The sequence below is a fragment of the Peromyscus maniculatus genome, chromosome 6 (assembly GCF_049852395.1).
Source record: "Peromyscus maniculatus bairdii isolate BWxNUB_F1_BW_parent chromosome 6, HU_Pman_BW_mat_3.1, whole genome shotgun sequence".
Lineage (NCBI taxonomy): Eukaryota > Metazoa > Chordata > Mammalia > Rodentia > Cricetidae > Peromyscus > Peromyscus maniculatus.
The window spans coordinates 103,045,589-103,063,100 of NC_134857.1; the positions used below are offsets into that span (position 1 = coordinate 103,045,589).

The following is a 17,512-nucleotide window of genomic DNA, read 5'->3' on the forward strand; positions in this document are numbered from 1 at the left end:
TGTTCATCAACTAAATGTCACATGTGTTCAGGCTTGAGAAATCAGTGATTTATCTTCTGAAGTTTAGGATAGGTTTGCTGAGCATTTAAAACCCTTGCCCCGCTTGTTGCTTGTTTCCCTCAGTTTGTTGGACCAGATTCCTGAGATGTTTGCCAACTCTAACGAAAACGAGACCGTCTTTGCTCCTGTCATCCAGGCCGGCATGGAAGCACTGAAGGTGAGAGATGGCCACCTCTCCTGATGGCAGAGGAAGTTTGTGACCGAGAGATTAAGTCAGAAAACCTTGTGTGTAAAAAGGAATGCAGTCTTCGTTAAATCCCTAGGTTCTCAGGGTTTCTAAACTTGCCCAGTTTTCCGGAGGACATGGCCCGAGCCACAAGGCCTCCCTGTGCTGACATCTCAGCGCTGTTAGCACCAGAACAGCTGTTTGCCAGGATTTCGGCTTTCCTCTCTCTTGGGCCTTTGGATGAACTCTTTGTGATCTAGTTTTAAAGCTGTTTCAGTCAAATCAGAACTATCGGATACAAGGAGAAAAATTCCCGTCCTGCCCTCTCCTTCCTTGGGGTTTTCAAACCTGCAAAGGCAAGGCCTGGGGACAGTTCATGGCATGGAAGTGACTGATGCCCATGACCTCACTGACTGTCATAAGTGGAGGAGATGTTGTCCTTGTGTCCACTGGGAAGGCTGAGCTCAAATGACATTTTGTCTTCCTAGGACTGAAGAAGTCAATGTGATCTAGAAGGCCTTATTCCCAATCGCTTTTTCTTTATCACAGTAGTCAGACCTGTTGGCTTTGACAGTTCATTCCTGAAGTTAGTTTTAAAATTTTGTTATTAAAATTAAGTCCACACCAACTTTTAAAATAGAATGACTAGTAATAATGGCAAGAATAATACAAGCAAACAGGGTTAGTGGTAGTCTAGGGCTGAGCTTATGAATTGATCCCCCACGAATGTTGCATCTGTTTTATAGTTCTGACCCTAGTACCTGATTCTTGTCTAGGTTTTCTGATTTCTGAGTGTTCAGGTGTGCTATCAGGAGCATTTGCTTGTGGTATTGTGGATTCCTTCAGCTGTCAGAATAATTGCCAATTTAATGTAAAACTAACAATAGATTCCATATCACACGTGACTTGGCAGTATTAGAGTCTACTCCATTGAAAGCCATTATTGATCAACAGAAAGCCTTGGGCATTATGATATTCCACATCTCTGTCTCTCTGTCTCTCTGTGTCTCTCTGTGTCTCTCTCTCTCTCTCTGTCTCTCTCTCTCTCACACACACACAATCCTATCTGTTCTTTTTCACTTTGAAAATGTTTGCTTTGTTGCCAATGATGTTCTCTCCTCCAATGAGAAGTTCATTTGTAAATCTCTCCACACATCATAATTCATAAAGGACCCTAAACATCATTCTACTTTAAACTAAGACTGGAAGTGATATTTTAAGTATGTGTTTATATCTGAGGGGAATGGTAAGTGAGTGATGACAAGCTGTTCTTTGTCTAAAATTTAATGTCAATTCTGTCCATAACAATAATAATATACTCTGAAGTTGCTATGCAGTCCTTATTGTAGCACGAAGCATTCTCTGGCATCCATTCATGACAGTCTTATTCACTGTAATTCATGTCTTTATATCTTTTGCATTATGTTTTTTATTTACAAGTTTGTTGTTATATTAATATTTATTAATATATCAATCCCTGAAGTATGTGAAAAACTGTCATAGTCAGTGTCATTGATCATTGCTATGATGAAACACGTGACCAAAGCAACTTAGGGAGGGAAGGTTTGCTCTGTATCGCTGGTCATCATCAAAGGCAGTCAGAACAGGAACTCAAACAGGCAGGAACCTGGAGGCAGGAACTGATGCAGAGGCCATGGAGGAGTGCTGCTTACTGGCTTGCTCAGCCTGCTTTCTTATAGAACCCAGGGCCACCAGCCCAGGGATGGCACCATTCACAATGGGCTGGGCCCTCCCCCATCAATCACTAATTATGAAATGCCTATAGCCAAACCTTATGGAGGCGTCTTCTCAATTGAGGTTCCCTCCTTTCAGATAACTCTAGCTTGTGTCAAGTTGGCATCAACTAGCCAGCACAAAAATGTTGATGTTTTAAAATGAGAAAAAACTAATATCTAAGCGTAACAGTTCAGAAGACCTCATGAATACAAAGTCAGGTTCTGGGTAGCTGAAAATCATACGTAAGTTAGCATAATGTACATGAGAAGCCGCTAAGATTCCCACCTGTTGCTGGGTGGTGGTGGCGCATGCCTTTAATCCCAGCACTTGGGAGGCAGAGCCAGGTGGATCTCTATGAGTTCGAGGCTAGCCTGGTCTACAGAGTGAGTTCCAGGACAGGCTCCAAGGCTACACAGAGAAACCCTGTTTTGAAGAAAAAAAAAATTCTCACCTGTAGCCATCACTACTGAGACAATAACACCTTTGAGAATGTGCAGTGGAGAAACAGTGTTGGGGAGGTCTCTTTACTCACTCATTCATTCTTTTCAACCAATAAGAAAAACCAATAAGTGTGTTTGCAAAGCAGCTAGACTGTCCAGCTCCTAAGTTCTATGAAGCGTTGCAGGGGAGATTTAATTCTGTATTACAAGACACAATTCTCCTGGTGGTAAAAGAGGGAGTAGGGAGGCCAGGGGTAACTTGGGAAAGTCCAGGACTGTGGTTTGGTCAGTAGCTCAGAATATTATGTACAGAGGGCAGAGATGCAATCCCATTCACTATGTGCAGGGAATAGAAACCAAAGCAGCATCAAAAGGGGGCGCGTTTTACCGTGAAGGCATTTCAGAACTGGGCTCCCATTTGATTTACACTTTTTCTTTCCACCAGATAGATACCAAGTAAAAACTTTATATATGTATGTATATAATTATATATGCTACTAATTATTCATATAATTATTATATACATCTAATATATATTATATACTAATTGTATGCATATGTGTATTGTGTATATAATTCATATATATGTAGAATTATTAATAATAAACTTCTTAAAGCAAACAGAACAGATCAAAATTAGAAAAAATATGTGCAAATTTGTCACAAAGATAAACTATGGCTGTTTGGAAAGTCCTGTGCATATTCCTAAATGCCCTTGAAATACTCAACTAAGGGCTTAATGTTTTTCTGTTGTGCTATGTTGTAGTAGAATATTATTTTAAGCTGTGTTATTTTTGTTTATATTGCATTTGCTTAATTCTGTGAAGCTATGTTACTGTGCCTGTATAAAACACCTGATGGTCTAATAAAGAACTGGCCAATAGCAAGGCAGGAGAAAGGATAGGCAGGGCTGGCAGACAGAGAGAATATATAGAGGGAGAAATCTGGGAGGAGAGATAAATCTAGCAGCCAGAGGAGGAGGACTCCAGGGGCCAGCCACCCAGCTACGTAGCAAGCCATGGAGGAAGAGGAAGATTTACAGAAGAGAACATGGAAAAGCCCAGAGGCAAAAGTAGAGGGGATAATTTAAGAGAAACTGTCTTGAAACTAATCCAAGCTAAGGCTGAGCATTCATAAGAAATAATAAGCTTCCATGTGAGAACTTATTTGGGAGCTGGGTGGCAGGCCCCCCAAAAGAGCAAAAACAAACAATAACACTATGTTCCCAGCATCTTCCAATCTCAACCTCTTTTTTCCTCCCATTAGTAAAATCTGTATTTGTACTTTGACACACGCATAAATCAATTACATTCAAATTGCTGACAAAATCATTTATCTAAGTCAAATAACTTGATAAATAAACTTCTTATAGAAGTTTATAAGAATTGGGCCAAAGGGGTGCTAGAGAGATGCTTCGGGGGTTAAGAGCACTTGCAGCTCTTGCAGAGGACCTGGGTTCAGTTCTCTGCACCTACACAGGGGTTCCCAACTGCCTGTAACCCAGAGGCTCCTATGCCCTCTCCTGGCCTCTGTGGATACTGTATGCACATGATGTACTTAAATACATTCAGAAAAAACCTTCAAACACATAAAACAAAAATAAACAAATCTTAAAAAAAAAAAAGAGTTGGGCAAAGAGTTGAATATACATGGGTTTCAGTGATTATACCTGAAATATATTACTACCTGAATACAGGGGTTCAATCTACCTTGAGATAATTCACAATCGATACCAAAATTCAATTTCAAGATCCATCATGACACTCCATTTATAGACAGTACAGAACACTTAAAGAGGGAAAGACAGAGGCCTGATGTGAGGTGGAGAAGTAAAAGCATCTCTCTTCTTCATGGAGCCTTTTGTTTCCCGGAGGCCGTGGCTTGTTGGAAGGTGGGAGGCAGTGTCATGATCCCAGAAGCGCCTGTCTTTAGAGTGGGCACACAGCGACAGAGGCAGCTGGCTGGTCACTAGTACTAATGTCAGTCCCTTAGATGGAAGAACATTGAAGGTGAATTTGAAGCAGAGTTTGTCCTTTGTAAATATGGAAATCAGAAGGATGCATGCCCTTCATCTCATTCTGAATGACTCATTCTTGTGAGCACAGTCAAATTTTGGCAAAAATATCAATTTTTGTAGGAGTGTAAACTGTTTGACAGATATAAAATGCTTTATAAGTCTATAATTAGTGAAGCTATAACTTTAAAATAGGGTAATTGAATAAAAATAAATAAGTATAGCTACTGTATATCTTGCATGTGTATGTGTTGTATTCTTTAAGGTTTTTTTTCTGTATATATATATATATACACACACACACATATATATATATATATACATATATATATATGTATGTATGGTGTATGTGTAGAAATGTGAGCATATGTATGAGAGTGTGTGTGTATGTGGGGGTCGTGTGTGTGTGCGTGCGTGTGTGTGTGTGTGTGTGTGTGTGCGCGCGCGCGCGCGCGCCTGAAGTTGACATCAAGGGTCTGCCCAGATTGCCCCTCTCCTCCCCTTAGAGCAGGATTTCTCCTGAACCTGAAGCTTGCCAATTCTGGCTAGTCTTTCTGTTTCTCCTAGTTGAGTGCTGGGATTACAGGCATCCAACATGCCTACCAGTTCTCTATATGGGAGTTGGGCATTGGACTCAGGTCCTCACATTTGAACTGCAAGCACTGTATCCTTTGAGCTGTCACCCTAGCAGGAGCTACTTTATAGTTTACAGTCCTGAATGTTCCAATGGGCCCTGAGTAGGTCTTGTCATTCATTAACCAGACAATGAAGTATGTTTATTATGATCAACTGAGCCATCAAAGTCTCCCGACACTTGTGTTCTGTGGTTACTGTGACTAGGTCCTGTGCGGTATGAATGATCTTTAGAGGAGCTGAGTGATTTTCCTGAAATCACAGAGCTCACACAGCGGCTAACACTCTAACCCTAGCCTGGAGGAACCAGGACCTGTGGTCCGTGTAGTACAAAGTCCAGTGCTTCTGTGACTAGACAACGCCTAGATGGGGTGAAAGTGAATTCTCTACGGGAATTGGGTGGCTCAGACAAGAGACATTTCACTTTATATTTTTGAGAGCTGAGTGTGTGATTGTGAGAAATATTTTTAGTTTGATCCAATTAACACAGGCAGTCTCCGTAAGATGTGATTTTCATTTTCCTTTTTACAGTAAAAGACTAGATACTGTCTAGACAGCAGAGAACAGAAGGGAGGGTCATTTAAATTTGAGGGAAAAGATGGGGGTGACCGTTCAGACACAAATACAGGCTGTTGCTTTCGTGGTAATTTTAGTGCTGAAGAACATTCTAAACCTACTGAAAAGTAGTAGACAGTTTGCACATGCTTTGTTGACTCAGACTCACCGTGGATAGTGCTGAATTCATCACATTTCTCCTGCATGCACCCCCAATCTCCTCTTCTTCTCAGTTTCTTTCTCTGGTATCTATGCTGCTAGCATGTCATGGGCATGTATGGCTTTCTGTGTATATATAAAACATGGGAGTCAAAAGAGAAAACTTGTTGTCGAGTCTGGCTTATTTTAACTTAATATGATGATCTCCATTTGCAGCCACTTCCCAGCAAATAATCTCATTCTGCATCATAGCTGAATAAAATTCCATTGTGTGTATGTAGTGCATATCCTTTGTCATCTGTTGGTGAACACCTAGACTGATTCTGTTACTTGGCTGCTGTGAACAGTGCGGCCATAACCGTGGATTTGCAGGGATCACTGTGGTGTGTGGACTCAGGGGACTGTGTGTATGTTTGTATAAGTACTGTATCTTTGTCATCAGGCGAGACAATGTTACGTTAAAGAAAAGAAACGAACCCTTGGTGGTGTTTACCCGAGAGCGAGCCTGATTGGATTTGAAGAGCTCTGACCTGATCAGGTCTCCTAAACAAAGGCCATTCTCGTGTGCTTTGAACAGCACAGCAACTAGGAACTTACGTCTTAATCAGTCTCCTACAGAAGTTTCATAAGAGAGGAAACTGCTTTTAGACCCTACTGGCCCAGAACAGCACACCAAGCCACAACCACATGTTACTGATCTATCCTCACATGGTTTTTCTTCTTTTAACCCCTTTATGTTGATCTCAATGCCTCTGTGCTTCCAGTGAATGGTCTTAGGTGTGACCACCACATCTTCCCCACACAGCATTGTCCTAAGTCAGTGGTGTGAATGGGTCACTAAGGAGAAATAGAGGATTTATATCAGGGAGTTCAAAGTGTAGAAAGATCGGTTACATTGTTTTTTTCAAAGGTCATTTAGTTCTGAACAGGCTGGGTGCTCTGTATGTAAGCGGAATGAATGCATCATGATAAACGATCTCCAAGCACATTAGTAACTTGGTTCCAGGTGGGGTGAGTTTGTAAAGACAGTCTGCAAGCAGTATTTCTCAGAAAACTCATTCCCACGGTGTGGTGGTCTTTCAGCTGCTGGAGGGACCTCCACACCATTTTCCTCAGACTTGACTCATTTGCGTTCTAGACACATGCAAGAGGTCCCTTTTGTCCCCATCCCCAATAGTCATTTGTTCTCTGTTTTCTTTGATACCATTCTGACTGGAGTGAGGTGGATTTTCGTATATTTGTGATTCTCTTAAAATAAAGCTGTACCAACCAGACCTTTTGTCCGATGTTTTCAGGCAGCCGAGTGCCCTGGGAAGCTGTTCATCTTCCACTCCTCCTTGCCTACTGCAGAAGCACCAGGAAAGCTCAAGAACAGAGACGACAAGAAGCTGGTGAACACAGACAAAGAGAAGGTACTTGGGAGCGGTCGCCCTTTGAGGTGTCCGCTGAAGTGTTATTAAAGGGGTCCCACACTTCCCGAGAATTTTGAACTGTAAACCGTTAAGGAGTTGCATATTGCTAGAGAAGCTGATAGCGGACACATCTGAGCGGAAACTCTAAAATGAGAGCTTTATCGAAATGGAAGGAAGGGGTTGCTCAAAGAAGAGGGAGTGGAGAGGGAAGATGGACGCACCGTGGCATCGCTCTCCTGAGGAAGAGACACTGGTCCTGAGGCAAAGGCACCAGATGCAGAAAAGAAGCTTCCGCTCAAACCCGAGCCAGTGTGGCAGCCAGGAAGAGTCTGTGGGGGTGGAAGGTGGCTCTGACTGAGGTGCACACCCCTCGGTCACAGAGCCAGCCAGTCCACAGGGCTGTGTCCAGGCCTGCAGGCTAGCCTGGGGGCAGGGACAGCCCGTTAGGTGTGTTAGAGTATCAAATACCTGAAGTATCGTTAGCCAGTCCACTCAGCTGGAGGGAAAATCCCATATTTTCCTCATGTAAAACTTCCAATTAAAACACTTTAACAGAAAGTTAAATTTTAATAAAAATTACTGTGTGGCTTTTCTTTTTCATCCTTTTCTTCAGATACTTTTCCAGCCCCAAACAGCTGTCTACGAGTCTCTGGCCAAGGACTGTGTGGCCAACAGCTGCTCGGTGACCCTCTTCCTCTTTCCCAGTCAGTATGTGGACGTGGCTTCCTTGGGGCTGGTTCCTCTGCTCACGGGAGGAACTCTTTACAAGTACAATGCTTTTCAGGTAGGTGGCAAACCATCTGTTCTTCTGTTGGAATTTGACTGTTTACCTAAAATACACTTTGTCTCTGTCTTTCTCTCTCTTCCTCTCCTCCTCCTCCTTCTTTTCTCTCTCTCTGGTGTGTATGGGGTTGTGTGGATGCAGGTGTGTATGGGGTTGCGTGGATGCAGGTGTAAATGGGGTTGCGTGGATGCAGGTGCGTATGGGGTTGTATGGATGTAGGTGTGTATGGGGTTGTATGGATGCAGGTGTATATGGGGTTGTGTGTATGTAGGTGTGTATGGGGTTGTATGGATGTAGGTGTATATGGGGTTGTATGGATGTAGGTGTGTATGGGGTTGTGTGGATGCAGGTGTGTATGGGGTTGCGTGGATGCAGGTGTAAATGGGGTTGCGTGGATGCAGGTGCGTATGGGGTTGTGTGGATGTAGGTGTGTGTGGGTTTGTATGGATGTAGGTGTGTATGGGGTTGTGTGGATGTAGATGTGTATGGGGTTGTGTGGATGTAGGTGTGTATGGGGTTGTATGGATGCAGGTGTGTATGGAATTGTGTGGATGCAGGTGCATATGGGGTTGTGTGGATGTAGGTGTGTATGGGGTTGTATGGATGCAGGTGTGTGTGTGGTTGTATGGATGCAGGTGTGTATGGGGTTGTGTGGATGTAGGTGTGTATGGGGTTGTGTGGATGTAGGTGTGTGTGGGGTTGTATGGATGTAGGTGTGTGTGGGGTTGTGTGGATGTAGGTGTGTGGGGGGGTTGTATGGATGCAGGTGTGTGTGTGGTTGTATGGATGCAGGTGTGTATGGGGTTGTGTGGATGTAGGTGTGTATGGGGTTGTATGGATGTAGGTGTGTATGGGGTTGTGTGGATGTAGGTGTGTATGGGGTTGTATGGATGCAGGTGTGTGTGTGGTTGTATGGATGCAGGTGTGTATGGGGTTGTGTGGATGCAGGTGTGTATGGGGTTGTGTGGATGTAGGTGTGTGTGGGGTTGTATGGATGTAGGTATGTGTGGGGTTGTATGGATGCAGGTGTGTATGGGGTTGTATGGATGCAGGTATGTGTGGGGTTGTATGGATGCAGGTGTGTGTGGGGTTGTATGGATGTATTTGTTGTCATCTGTTTTGTGTTTTTCCATGTGGGTCAGGACCAAACTCAAGTCATCAGGCTCGCACCGCAGGTGTTTTTAAGGCCTGAACTGTCTACCCAGTCCATTGAGTTGGATGCTTAGTTCATGGGTTAAGGAAGGTGTGTCCTGTTGTGGACAGCTAGCAAAAGTAAACAAACACAGTAGATGTAAAACCATGCATGTTTGATTGGCTTCCTACTGATTTTAGCCACACATTGAGCTGCCCCAGAGTTGAATATTAATGTGAGCTTTGCTGTGGGGAAAGCACACTGTCTATACGAGATAGCTAAGATAACGTTTGAAAACGTTACTGCCTGTTTGTTTTAATTTGTTGGAATCTGAGGCAGGTTCAGTTCATTACACCCTGCTCTTCCACATTGGACTAAACGTGCCTCCCCTCAATTGGACAAAGGCATGCACCCCAGTTTAGGGTAGGCTTCTCTTGTGGACAGCTGTGCCTTGAATTCCTGCCGTATTTAGCACAGAGAATGGGTGCTGTTCCAGGAGCACCCGGGGCCAGGCCACTGATGTCTGTGTTCCCCAGGGCAACTGATCATAGAGAGGTGCTCCCTATCAGAAGACAAGTGCTCATGCTGTTTTAGCTTAGGACTGACTGAGCATCACCTACTTACATGCTTGTATTGGAAGTTAAGTAGGAGGCTTAGTAATACCAAAGACTGAAAATGAAATGTATTAAAAAAAAAACTATAAGACTCCTTTGAAGACTTCTGGATACACGTGTTGTCGCTGGTACATTCGAACATAAGGTCTTAATAATGATAACATTCAGACACTCATCTGGTCGGAATTCGGGATGTTTGAGGCATGGCGCAAATGCTTCAGCTCATTCTCTCGTGAGGGAAATCCATGCGATCCTCCGTCTTCCGTTCCTTGTTCAAATCCTGGCTGAGGAAGTGCTGGGGTCCCACGTGGGTGAGGCTGTCTGCATTAGAGTGACTTGACTGCACAGTGACCAGGGGCAGGGTTGACAGGAGGCCCTGGACTTCACCACTGCTGATGGCATTCCGTGTTTTCAGTGGCGTGCACTTCTGTGGTTTTCGGTAAAAGCCCTTTACTTGCTTGTCAATATACCAAACTTTACTATTGATTCCATCGATGTTATTAAAAAAGAAGGGATATCATAATCCAATAGAAGAAAACCCTCTGCAATTTCAGTGAGCAGAACATTTTATAATCAGTGTTAGTGTTAATTCGCTTCAGCTTTTATGTGCATTGTTGTAGACTGAATCATATCTTAGCATCTCCTTCTTAGCTTTAAAAGTAAAATTTTTGATAGTGTCTTCCATCAAATACTACTGCCGGATAAAAATGATGGTCAAGAACGTAGCCAGGCATCTGGTGTGTACCTGCGGAATCTTTTATAAGGACTGTCTGTGATGTCTCTGTCTCCTTTTCTCTGCTCTTCTCTTTGGGGGAGTGGGGTTGTGTGTGTGTGTGGGGGGGCTCTGCTGCCTGTCAAGCAGCAATGGTAGGAATCTCATAAAGGCTCACCTGACCACGTCAGAGATACAGCATTGGCTGCTGCCTCTCAACTAGGTAGTGTTCTCGGTGATTCTCAGCTCTGTACTATATGGTTATGTACTCCTTAGTATTGCTTAGGTGTGGGCTGTGAACAGCTTTCAGAAATACGGTTTAAAAGAGTAGGGAGAGTTGATTCTCCAGACTCTGAACTCTGACTGAGCTTCAGACTATATATATGGTCAAATAAAAGACCCCAACCCACCGCAAAAAAAAGCCTCCCCTCCGCTGCCGCCCCCATTACAGTGTCTTTCCCCAGCCTCGCTGAATATGTTAATCAATGCATCGTTTCCCATGCCTAACACTAAACCCAAGGGAATTGCTTATACTGTTTCTCCATTTGCAAAGTAAAATTAATGTGATCTTCCCATCCGAATGCTACAAAGATGAAAAAGATAGGAAAGGGTTTTATTTAGGAACTCGACTTTGAGTCACTGCCCAAAGATTATATATTTCCACAAGAGTGTGTACGTACATAGGATACACATGTAAGTGTGCTAAATCAAAATGTAAAAATAATTATCTTAAAAGCAGGTAAAAGTAACCTGTTTTGAAGTCTTTTACTGCCCCCTGGTGGCCACTGATCACATTTTTTTTTTTTTTTTTTTTTTTTTTTTAGGTAAATTTGGATAGCCAGCAGTTTTTGAATGACCTCCGAAACGATATTGGAAAGAAAATAGGCTTCGATGCTATTATGAGGGTTCGTACCAGCACAGGTAATTATCATTTACATCATTTCAAGGCTCTTCTGCATAATTATTTTCTCTTTAACAGCCCAACAGAGAGCAGCGAAATTCAGATAAGCAAATTTCCCTTTCTTCCTGTTCTTTAGGTTTCAGGGCCACTGATTTCTTTGGTGGAATATTTATGAACAACACCACGGATGTAGAAATGGCAGCCATTGACTGTGATAAGGCCGTGACTGTGGAGTTCAAGCACGATGACAAGCTCAGTGAGGACGTTGGAGCCTTGATCCAGGTGCTCAGGCATTCACCCGGCCTTGCTTTCATGCCACCAGATGTGGGGCACCTTCCTAACAAAACTCCACTCGCTTTCTCCAAAGCAGGGAGCCTGGGAGTACTCGCTTTATCCCTAGGTTGATACATAGATGCTACTTAATGTGACTCAGTAATCATCAGACCAGCCAAGCAGTGTGAAGTGTCGGGCATCAGCAAACTGGTTTCCTTAGTGTCTGTGTCCAAGGTCCTTGCATATGACCCCACTCCAATTAGTTCATTTTCACTAATTCACCCCTTTAAAGGTGCTACCTCCATGGTCTTCCCTGAGGAAGAGCACATCCCTCGGTTGTCCAGTACCAGACAGTCAGCCCTGAAAACATACATACAAGTAACATTATATGGACCGAATAGGTTGTATTTAGGAATAAATAAGTATATACACACACAGATATACATACAATAACAATTAGTGAAATAAGAGGCCACGGAGTTGAAGGAAAGTGTGGAGGGGTATATGGGAGGATTGGAGAGAGGAAAAGGAAGAGAGAAATATTGTAATTATATTCATCCAAAAAATACAATAAAATAAAGGTCCTACCTCCAAAGGAAGTCATATTCTGAGGTGCTGGGAATCAGAACTTCTGCCTAGGGGGGATCACAATTTAGCTTCCATCCTGTGCATGCAAATAGGATCAGATGAGCTTATCTGGATCTGGTCCAGTAATACCCATGCCTCAATGTTGCTTCTGCAGTGTGCTGTGCTCTACACGACCATCAGCGGTCAGCGAAGACTTCGGATCCACAATCTCGCCTTAAACTGCAGCACCCAGCTGGCAGATCTCTACAAGAGCTGTGAAACGGATGCCCTTGTCAACTTCTTTGCCAAGTCAGGTAGCATCATCTTGCTAATCCCAAAGCGCAGTGATGCAGTTGAGACTCATCGGGTCACGGGTCAGAAGCTGGAAAACACTATGGTGGTACAAGAACCAGTCAAGTCAGAGGTTGGAGTGCAGCCAGCTGTGATGAGACAAGCCTCTCCAGGGCCAGGCCACACAGATCTGGCTTAAGTGTCCTTGCTAGTAAGGAGTATAAGGTGAAATTTAAGGGTGTGTGAGTGTGCCCTCTAGCACCAGTGACGTGCACCAATGTTGCTTATCTGTACCCTGACCACTGAGAAGCAGGATGGGTGATTTCTTTGGCTTCCCTTCTGAAAGTCTGTGCTTAAGGAGAGCATTTCAGCCTGCAGAAGTCAGGGCCTGGGCAGACAACAGACTGGCCTGTCTTTTCTGTATATAGAATTCTATTTCTGGTAGTCTCAAGATAAACCTGGGTCAGTGTAACCCTTTGCTATAATTAGACCATTGTTCTTCATTGCCTGGATCATCCTATTTACTCAAAAGAGGACCAGTAGCAAGAACATCCTTGTTTGGTTGTCTCAAGACAGCGACAACTTGTTCTTTGTTATTATTTGAAGATATCAGTTTCTAAAGCTTTTGTGTCCTTTCTATTTGTGGTTTTGTGCTCCTAGCTTTTAAAGCAGTTTTGAACCAGCCTTTGAAGGTCATCCGGGAAATTCTAGTTAATCAGACTGCCCATATGTTGGCGTGTTACAGGAAGCACTGTGCCAGTCCATCTGCAGCAAGCCAGGTGAGTTCCCCGCTGTGCTGGGCAGCCAGCATGTGCAGAGCAGGTGTGTGCAGCTGCTGCAGCCAGCATGTGCTGAGCAGGTGTGTGCAGCTGCTGCAGCCAGCATGTGCTGAGCAGGTGTGTGCAGCTGCTGCAGCCAGATGCTCTGAAGTAGAACATGCAGTCAAGGAAACTGAGGATGCAGCTGGGGTGGGAGGGGGACCATGACAATGGACTTTTTATGTGCCTTTGTAGCCAACATCAAAGAAGAAACCTGGGCTTAACAAAGTGTCTAAACCAGAAAATGTGACAGTCACGACTACATTGTTTATAAACAGAAGAATGTCATAATAGAACAGGATTCTCTTTTGTATGTAGACCTAGATATTTTGTTGTGAAATGTGCATGCTTAAATACATGTAGGCATATAAATAGTGTTGCCATGAACTGACAGCAGTAGTAACTCTTTAAAAAGTAAATATAATTTAACATAAATGATGGAATTATTTTCATTTAAAAATTACATATTGGGACAGGGTCTCACTATGTAGACCTGGCTGGCCTGCAACTCTCTGGGTAGACCAGACTCTCCTTGAATGCGTGGCTATCCTCCTGCCTCAGCTTACACATTACTAATAGAATCACTATGAAACAACTGTCTTTGGCCATCCTCTAAGTGTTGTGAAGTTTTAGATCTTCTAGATGAGCCTTTCTCAGGAAGGTGAAACCCCGAGTTTGCTTGTGTCCTCTGGTTCAGTCTTCCCTGTCAGTAAAGTCAGACGCCCATTTTCATGCTTGTAACTGAAGGTCTAGCTACAGGGTTCTGATTGGAAAAGAACTCATGAGCAACTGGTAGAACATTTGTCTGACCCATGGGTTGTTACCGTGGTTACTCACCTTGGAGGAAGCTGTAGGCAGGAGAAATCAACAAATCCTGCATCTGAATCTACAGCCGAGTAAAGAAGGAAAACAGGACAGGCATTTGTTATGTTGCCCTTTTCAGGAAAGTTCCCTTTTGTGCTGCTCGAAGTGATTGGTCACCGATTTGTTTACCGTCTGTGTTGATAGCTGTTCAACCAACTGTTGAATCTATATGGCTGTTCAGTTCTCTTCATTATTTGGGATATTTTCACTTTGGTAAACCCAGTACTATTGCAGAAGCCAGGTATAGTGGCATGCACCTGCAATTCCTGCACTCTGGAGGGGGGGCAGCAGGATCAGGTCCAAGGCTACTGAGGCCACCTGAGCTCTATGAGTCCCTGTCTTGAAAAAAAAAAAAAAAACTGAAGGAAGGAAGTTGTGGGGAAGCAAAGGCAGGCAGACATAGTTCGGTACATGCTTGTTTGAGTCACGTGTGTAGCAGGAATCTTAAAAGGTCTTATTAATGAAAATAAACCCGGAGCCAGGTATTGGGGTCAACGCTGAAAGATCAGAGAAGCAGAACCAGCCACAGCCACCTCGCCTCGCCAGTTCCTCAGCTGATCCTGTTTCCTCAGACTGGAAGCCTCTGAGTCCTCATCCAAATGGATCTCAGCTGAACTGCTACTAAACGCCGAAAAGCTTAACCAGCCTAGTTCCTGGTTCTCACACCTTATATACCTTTTTGCCACCACTTCCTGGCATTAAAGATGTGAGTCACCATGCCTGGCTGTTTCCAGTGTGGCTTTGAACTCACAGAGATCCAGATGGATCTCTGCCTCTGGAATGCTAGGATTAAAGGCATGTGCTACCACTGCCTAACCTCTATGTTTAATATTGTGGCTGTTCTGTTCTCTGACCCCCAGATAAGTTTATTGGGGTGCACAATATATCAACCACACACATGAGCCCCCCAGGTGCTGGGGGATCCTAGCTTGAATGGAGTCCGACCATGAGCACTTTGCACCCACCTTCACTACTTGTCTTGGATTTCTGGAAGATGCTCTTCCACCTCTGGGGTGTCTCACCGTTCAGAGGGACAGTTGCTGTAGAGCTGGTGCAGTCCGTGTCTTCTCGTCAAGTTTCTTTGCTAATATCAAAATGATTGCCTTTAAAGACTTGAAGTAGAGAAACAATCTGTTTTCGCCTATTTAAGGGGGAAGGTAAACCTTACCATTTCCTTCTGGCTTCAAAGAAGACTTGTGTCTAGACTAGAGCATCTAATGTTATGGCTTAGCCATTGTAGGCCGGACCCTTGTGGGGCTGCTTTTACTCAGGGTGAGTTAACAGAGATGATACCCGCTCTTTAAAATGAGATTTGTCTCTTTCCATTGGAGCTTTTCAGTTCACCCTTCAACCACCAATGAAGCTGGGGGCCCCCACGCTCCTGTCACCCCCCACACCCCACCCCTTCAGTACTGAGGCTTCAGGACACTTTGCATAGCCAGACCCCAGCGCCAAGCCAGACCATCCAGATATATACTTTGGTTGTGTAGTAGACCTGAGTGGACTGCTTTGGCTCATTACCAAAGGCAAGAGAAGCCACTTGGGGGATAAAATGTAAAGAGGCACCACTCTGACTCAGATGCTCAGCCAGGACAGTAGTCAAAGGAATGTTCTAGTAAATGTTCAGGTTTGTATAAGTAGGGCTAGTTATCTCTATGGAATCTAATAAGCCACTCATGTTATTTGGGAGTACAATGCTCCTCAAAGGCAAGCCAGTGCCTGTAGAGACGATTCGGCAGTCCAGAACACTTGCTAGCCCTGTAGAGGACGGAGTTTGATCCCCAGCACCCACATGGTGGCTCACAACCTCTGTGACTCCAGTTCCAGGGGATCCTACACCCTCTTCTGACCTGAGGGCACCAGACACTGCTCAGACATACATTTGAGCAAAACATTCACACACATAAAATAGTAAATCTGTGATTTAAAATACCACTGAAGTCCTTTAAAAAAAAACAAACAAGGCAATGACTTTAACTACAAATTTGACAGTGTTTTGTTCACTACAGCCGTCATTAGAAAATGCAAAGAATTTCCCAAACTTGGTCAAACCAGACTTTAATGAATTTTAGCTCACACCTAACCAGTACCTTTTCCCTCCAAGGGTAACTTAATTATGGAGGAGCCAGGGGAGGTTTTACAGTAACAATCTGTGATACGTTTTTTAAACTTCAAACCTACGGAGTAAAGCGTTGCTCCTGCTTTCTCTCACTCGTTAACAACATTGTCCCCATCAGCTTTCACCCTTGCTCCTCCTGTTTTCTTCCCTCTGTCCCATATAACCCAGTCTCTTCAGAGCTGTGTCATAAATCCCAAGCTCACCCCTTTGTGGAATTTAAGATGATGGATAATATAAGTTATCTTCATATTTCTGGGTAACTTGAAGTAGTCGGTGAAATTTCGAGATATTTAAAAGGTGTATGCGCACTTGTGTGTGTGAAGCCGAGAATATTCTTCAGACTGTGTTATGAATGACTTAGAAACAGCGTGGGGCCACCATGCTCCAGCTCCTTCATCTTTTGTTTGTTTTCCTTGGCTGAGAAAGGAATCCAGCATCCAAAGCTGACCTAGGAAAATGCTTCCTGCTAGAGGGGAAAACTCCAATGAGACGAGTGTCTCTTGGGAGAAAGCATGCATTCGCTGACTCTGGTGCCTTGAAAAGAGATCAGAAAGCCAGGTGGTGGTGGCGCACACCTTTAATCCCAGCACCCAGGAGGCAGAGGCAGGCGGATCTCTGTGAGTTCAAGGCCAGCCTGGTCTACAAAGCAAGTTCCAGAACAGCCAGGGATACACAGTGAAACCCTGTCTCAGAAAAAACAAAACAAAAAACAAGAAACAAACAAACGAAAAAGAAAAGAAGAAAGAAATGAGATTAGAGGTTGAGGTGAAATAAATGGTCAAGTAGAACATTCTAAAACATTCTGGGATGTGCTTGCCAGAATCAGTGAACAAGTTTGTCCTTTACACTCCTTACTCAGAAGATCATGAGAAGAGACTTCTGATATGAAGGGGTGTGAGGTGGAAGATGAGGAATAAATCCCATCAGAGTCCCGAGGGACAATTTCCTGTCATTGTGTATTCTGATAATGTATATTCTTTTTCGTGAGAAAGATCGATAGCTAAAGGTCTGGGAAGATTCCTGTCAGTAAAGTGCTTGCTGCATAAATGTGAGGAGCTGCATTCAATCTCCAGAGCCCACATTAAAATCCTGGGCAGAGTACAGGGATGTGATCTCAGTGCTGGGGAGGCAGACATGGGACAGGAGGATCCCTGGGGCTCACCAGTTAGCCAGTCTGCCCACCTGGTGAGACTTTGTCTTAAAGGAAGAAGGCCTTCCTGATATGATACCTGAAGTTGTCTCCTGGCCTGCATACATGCAA

General features: G+C 43.9%; 1 protein-coding gene across 8 annotated transcripts in view; it reads left to right on the forward strand.

Moving 5' to 3' along the window:
* The window catches only part of Sec24d (SEC24 homolog D, COPII component), a 101,704-nt gene that overhangs the window by 75,123 nt on the left and 9,069 nt on the right, over positions 1-17,512 (forward strand). For all 8 annotated transcript variants that reach the window (XM_016010109.3, XM_076574919.1, XM_076574918.1 and 5 more), the window contains exons 13-19: positions 124-217; positions 7,060-7,176; positions 7,790-7,960; positions 11,243-11,339; positions 11,456-11,601; positions 12,335-12,473; positions 13,111-13,229. In XM_016010109.3, coding sequence (XP_015865595.1) covers positions 124-217; positions 7,060-7,176; positions 7,790-7,960; positions 11,243-11,339; positions 11,456-11,601; positions 12,335-12,473; positions 13,111-13,229 — 883 coding nt within the window. The remainder of the gene's footprint in view (positions 1-123; positions 218-7,059; positions 7,177-7,789; positions 7,961-11,242; positions 11,340-11,455; positions 11,602-12,334; positions 12,474-13,110; positions 13,230-17,512) is intronic.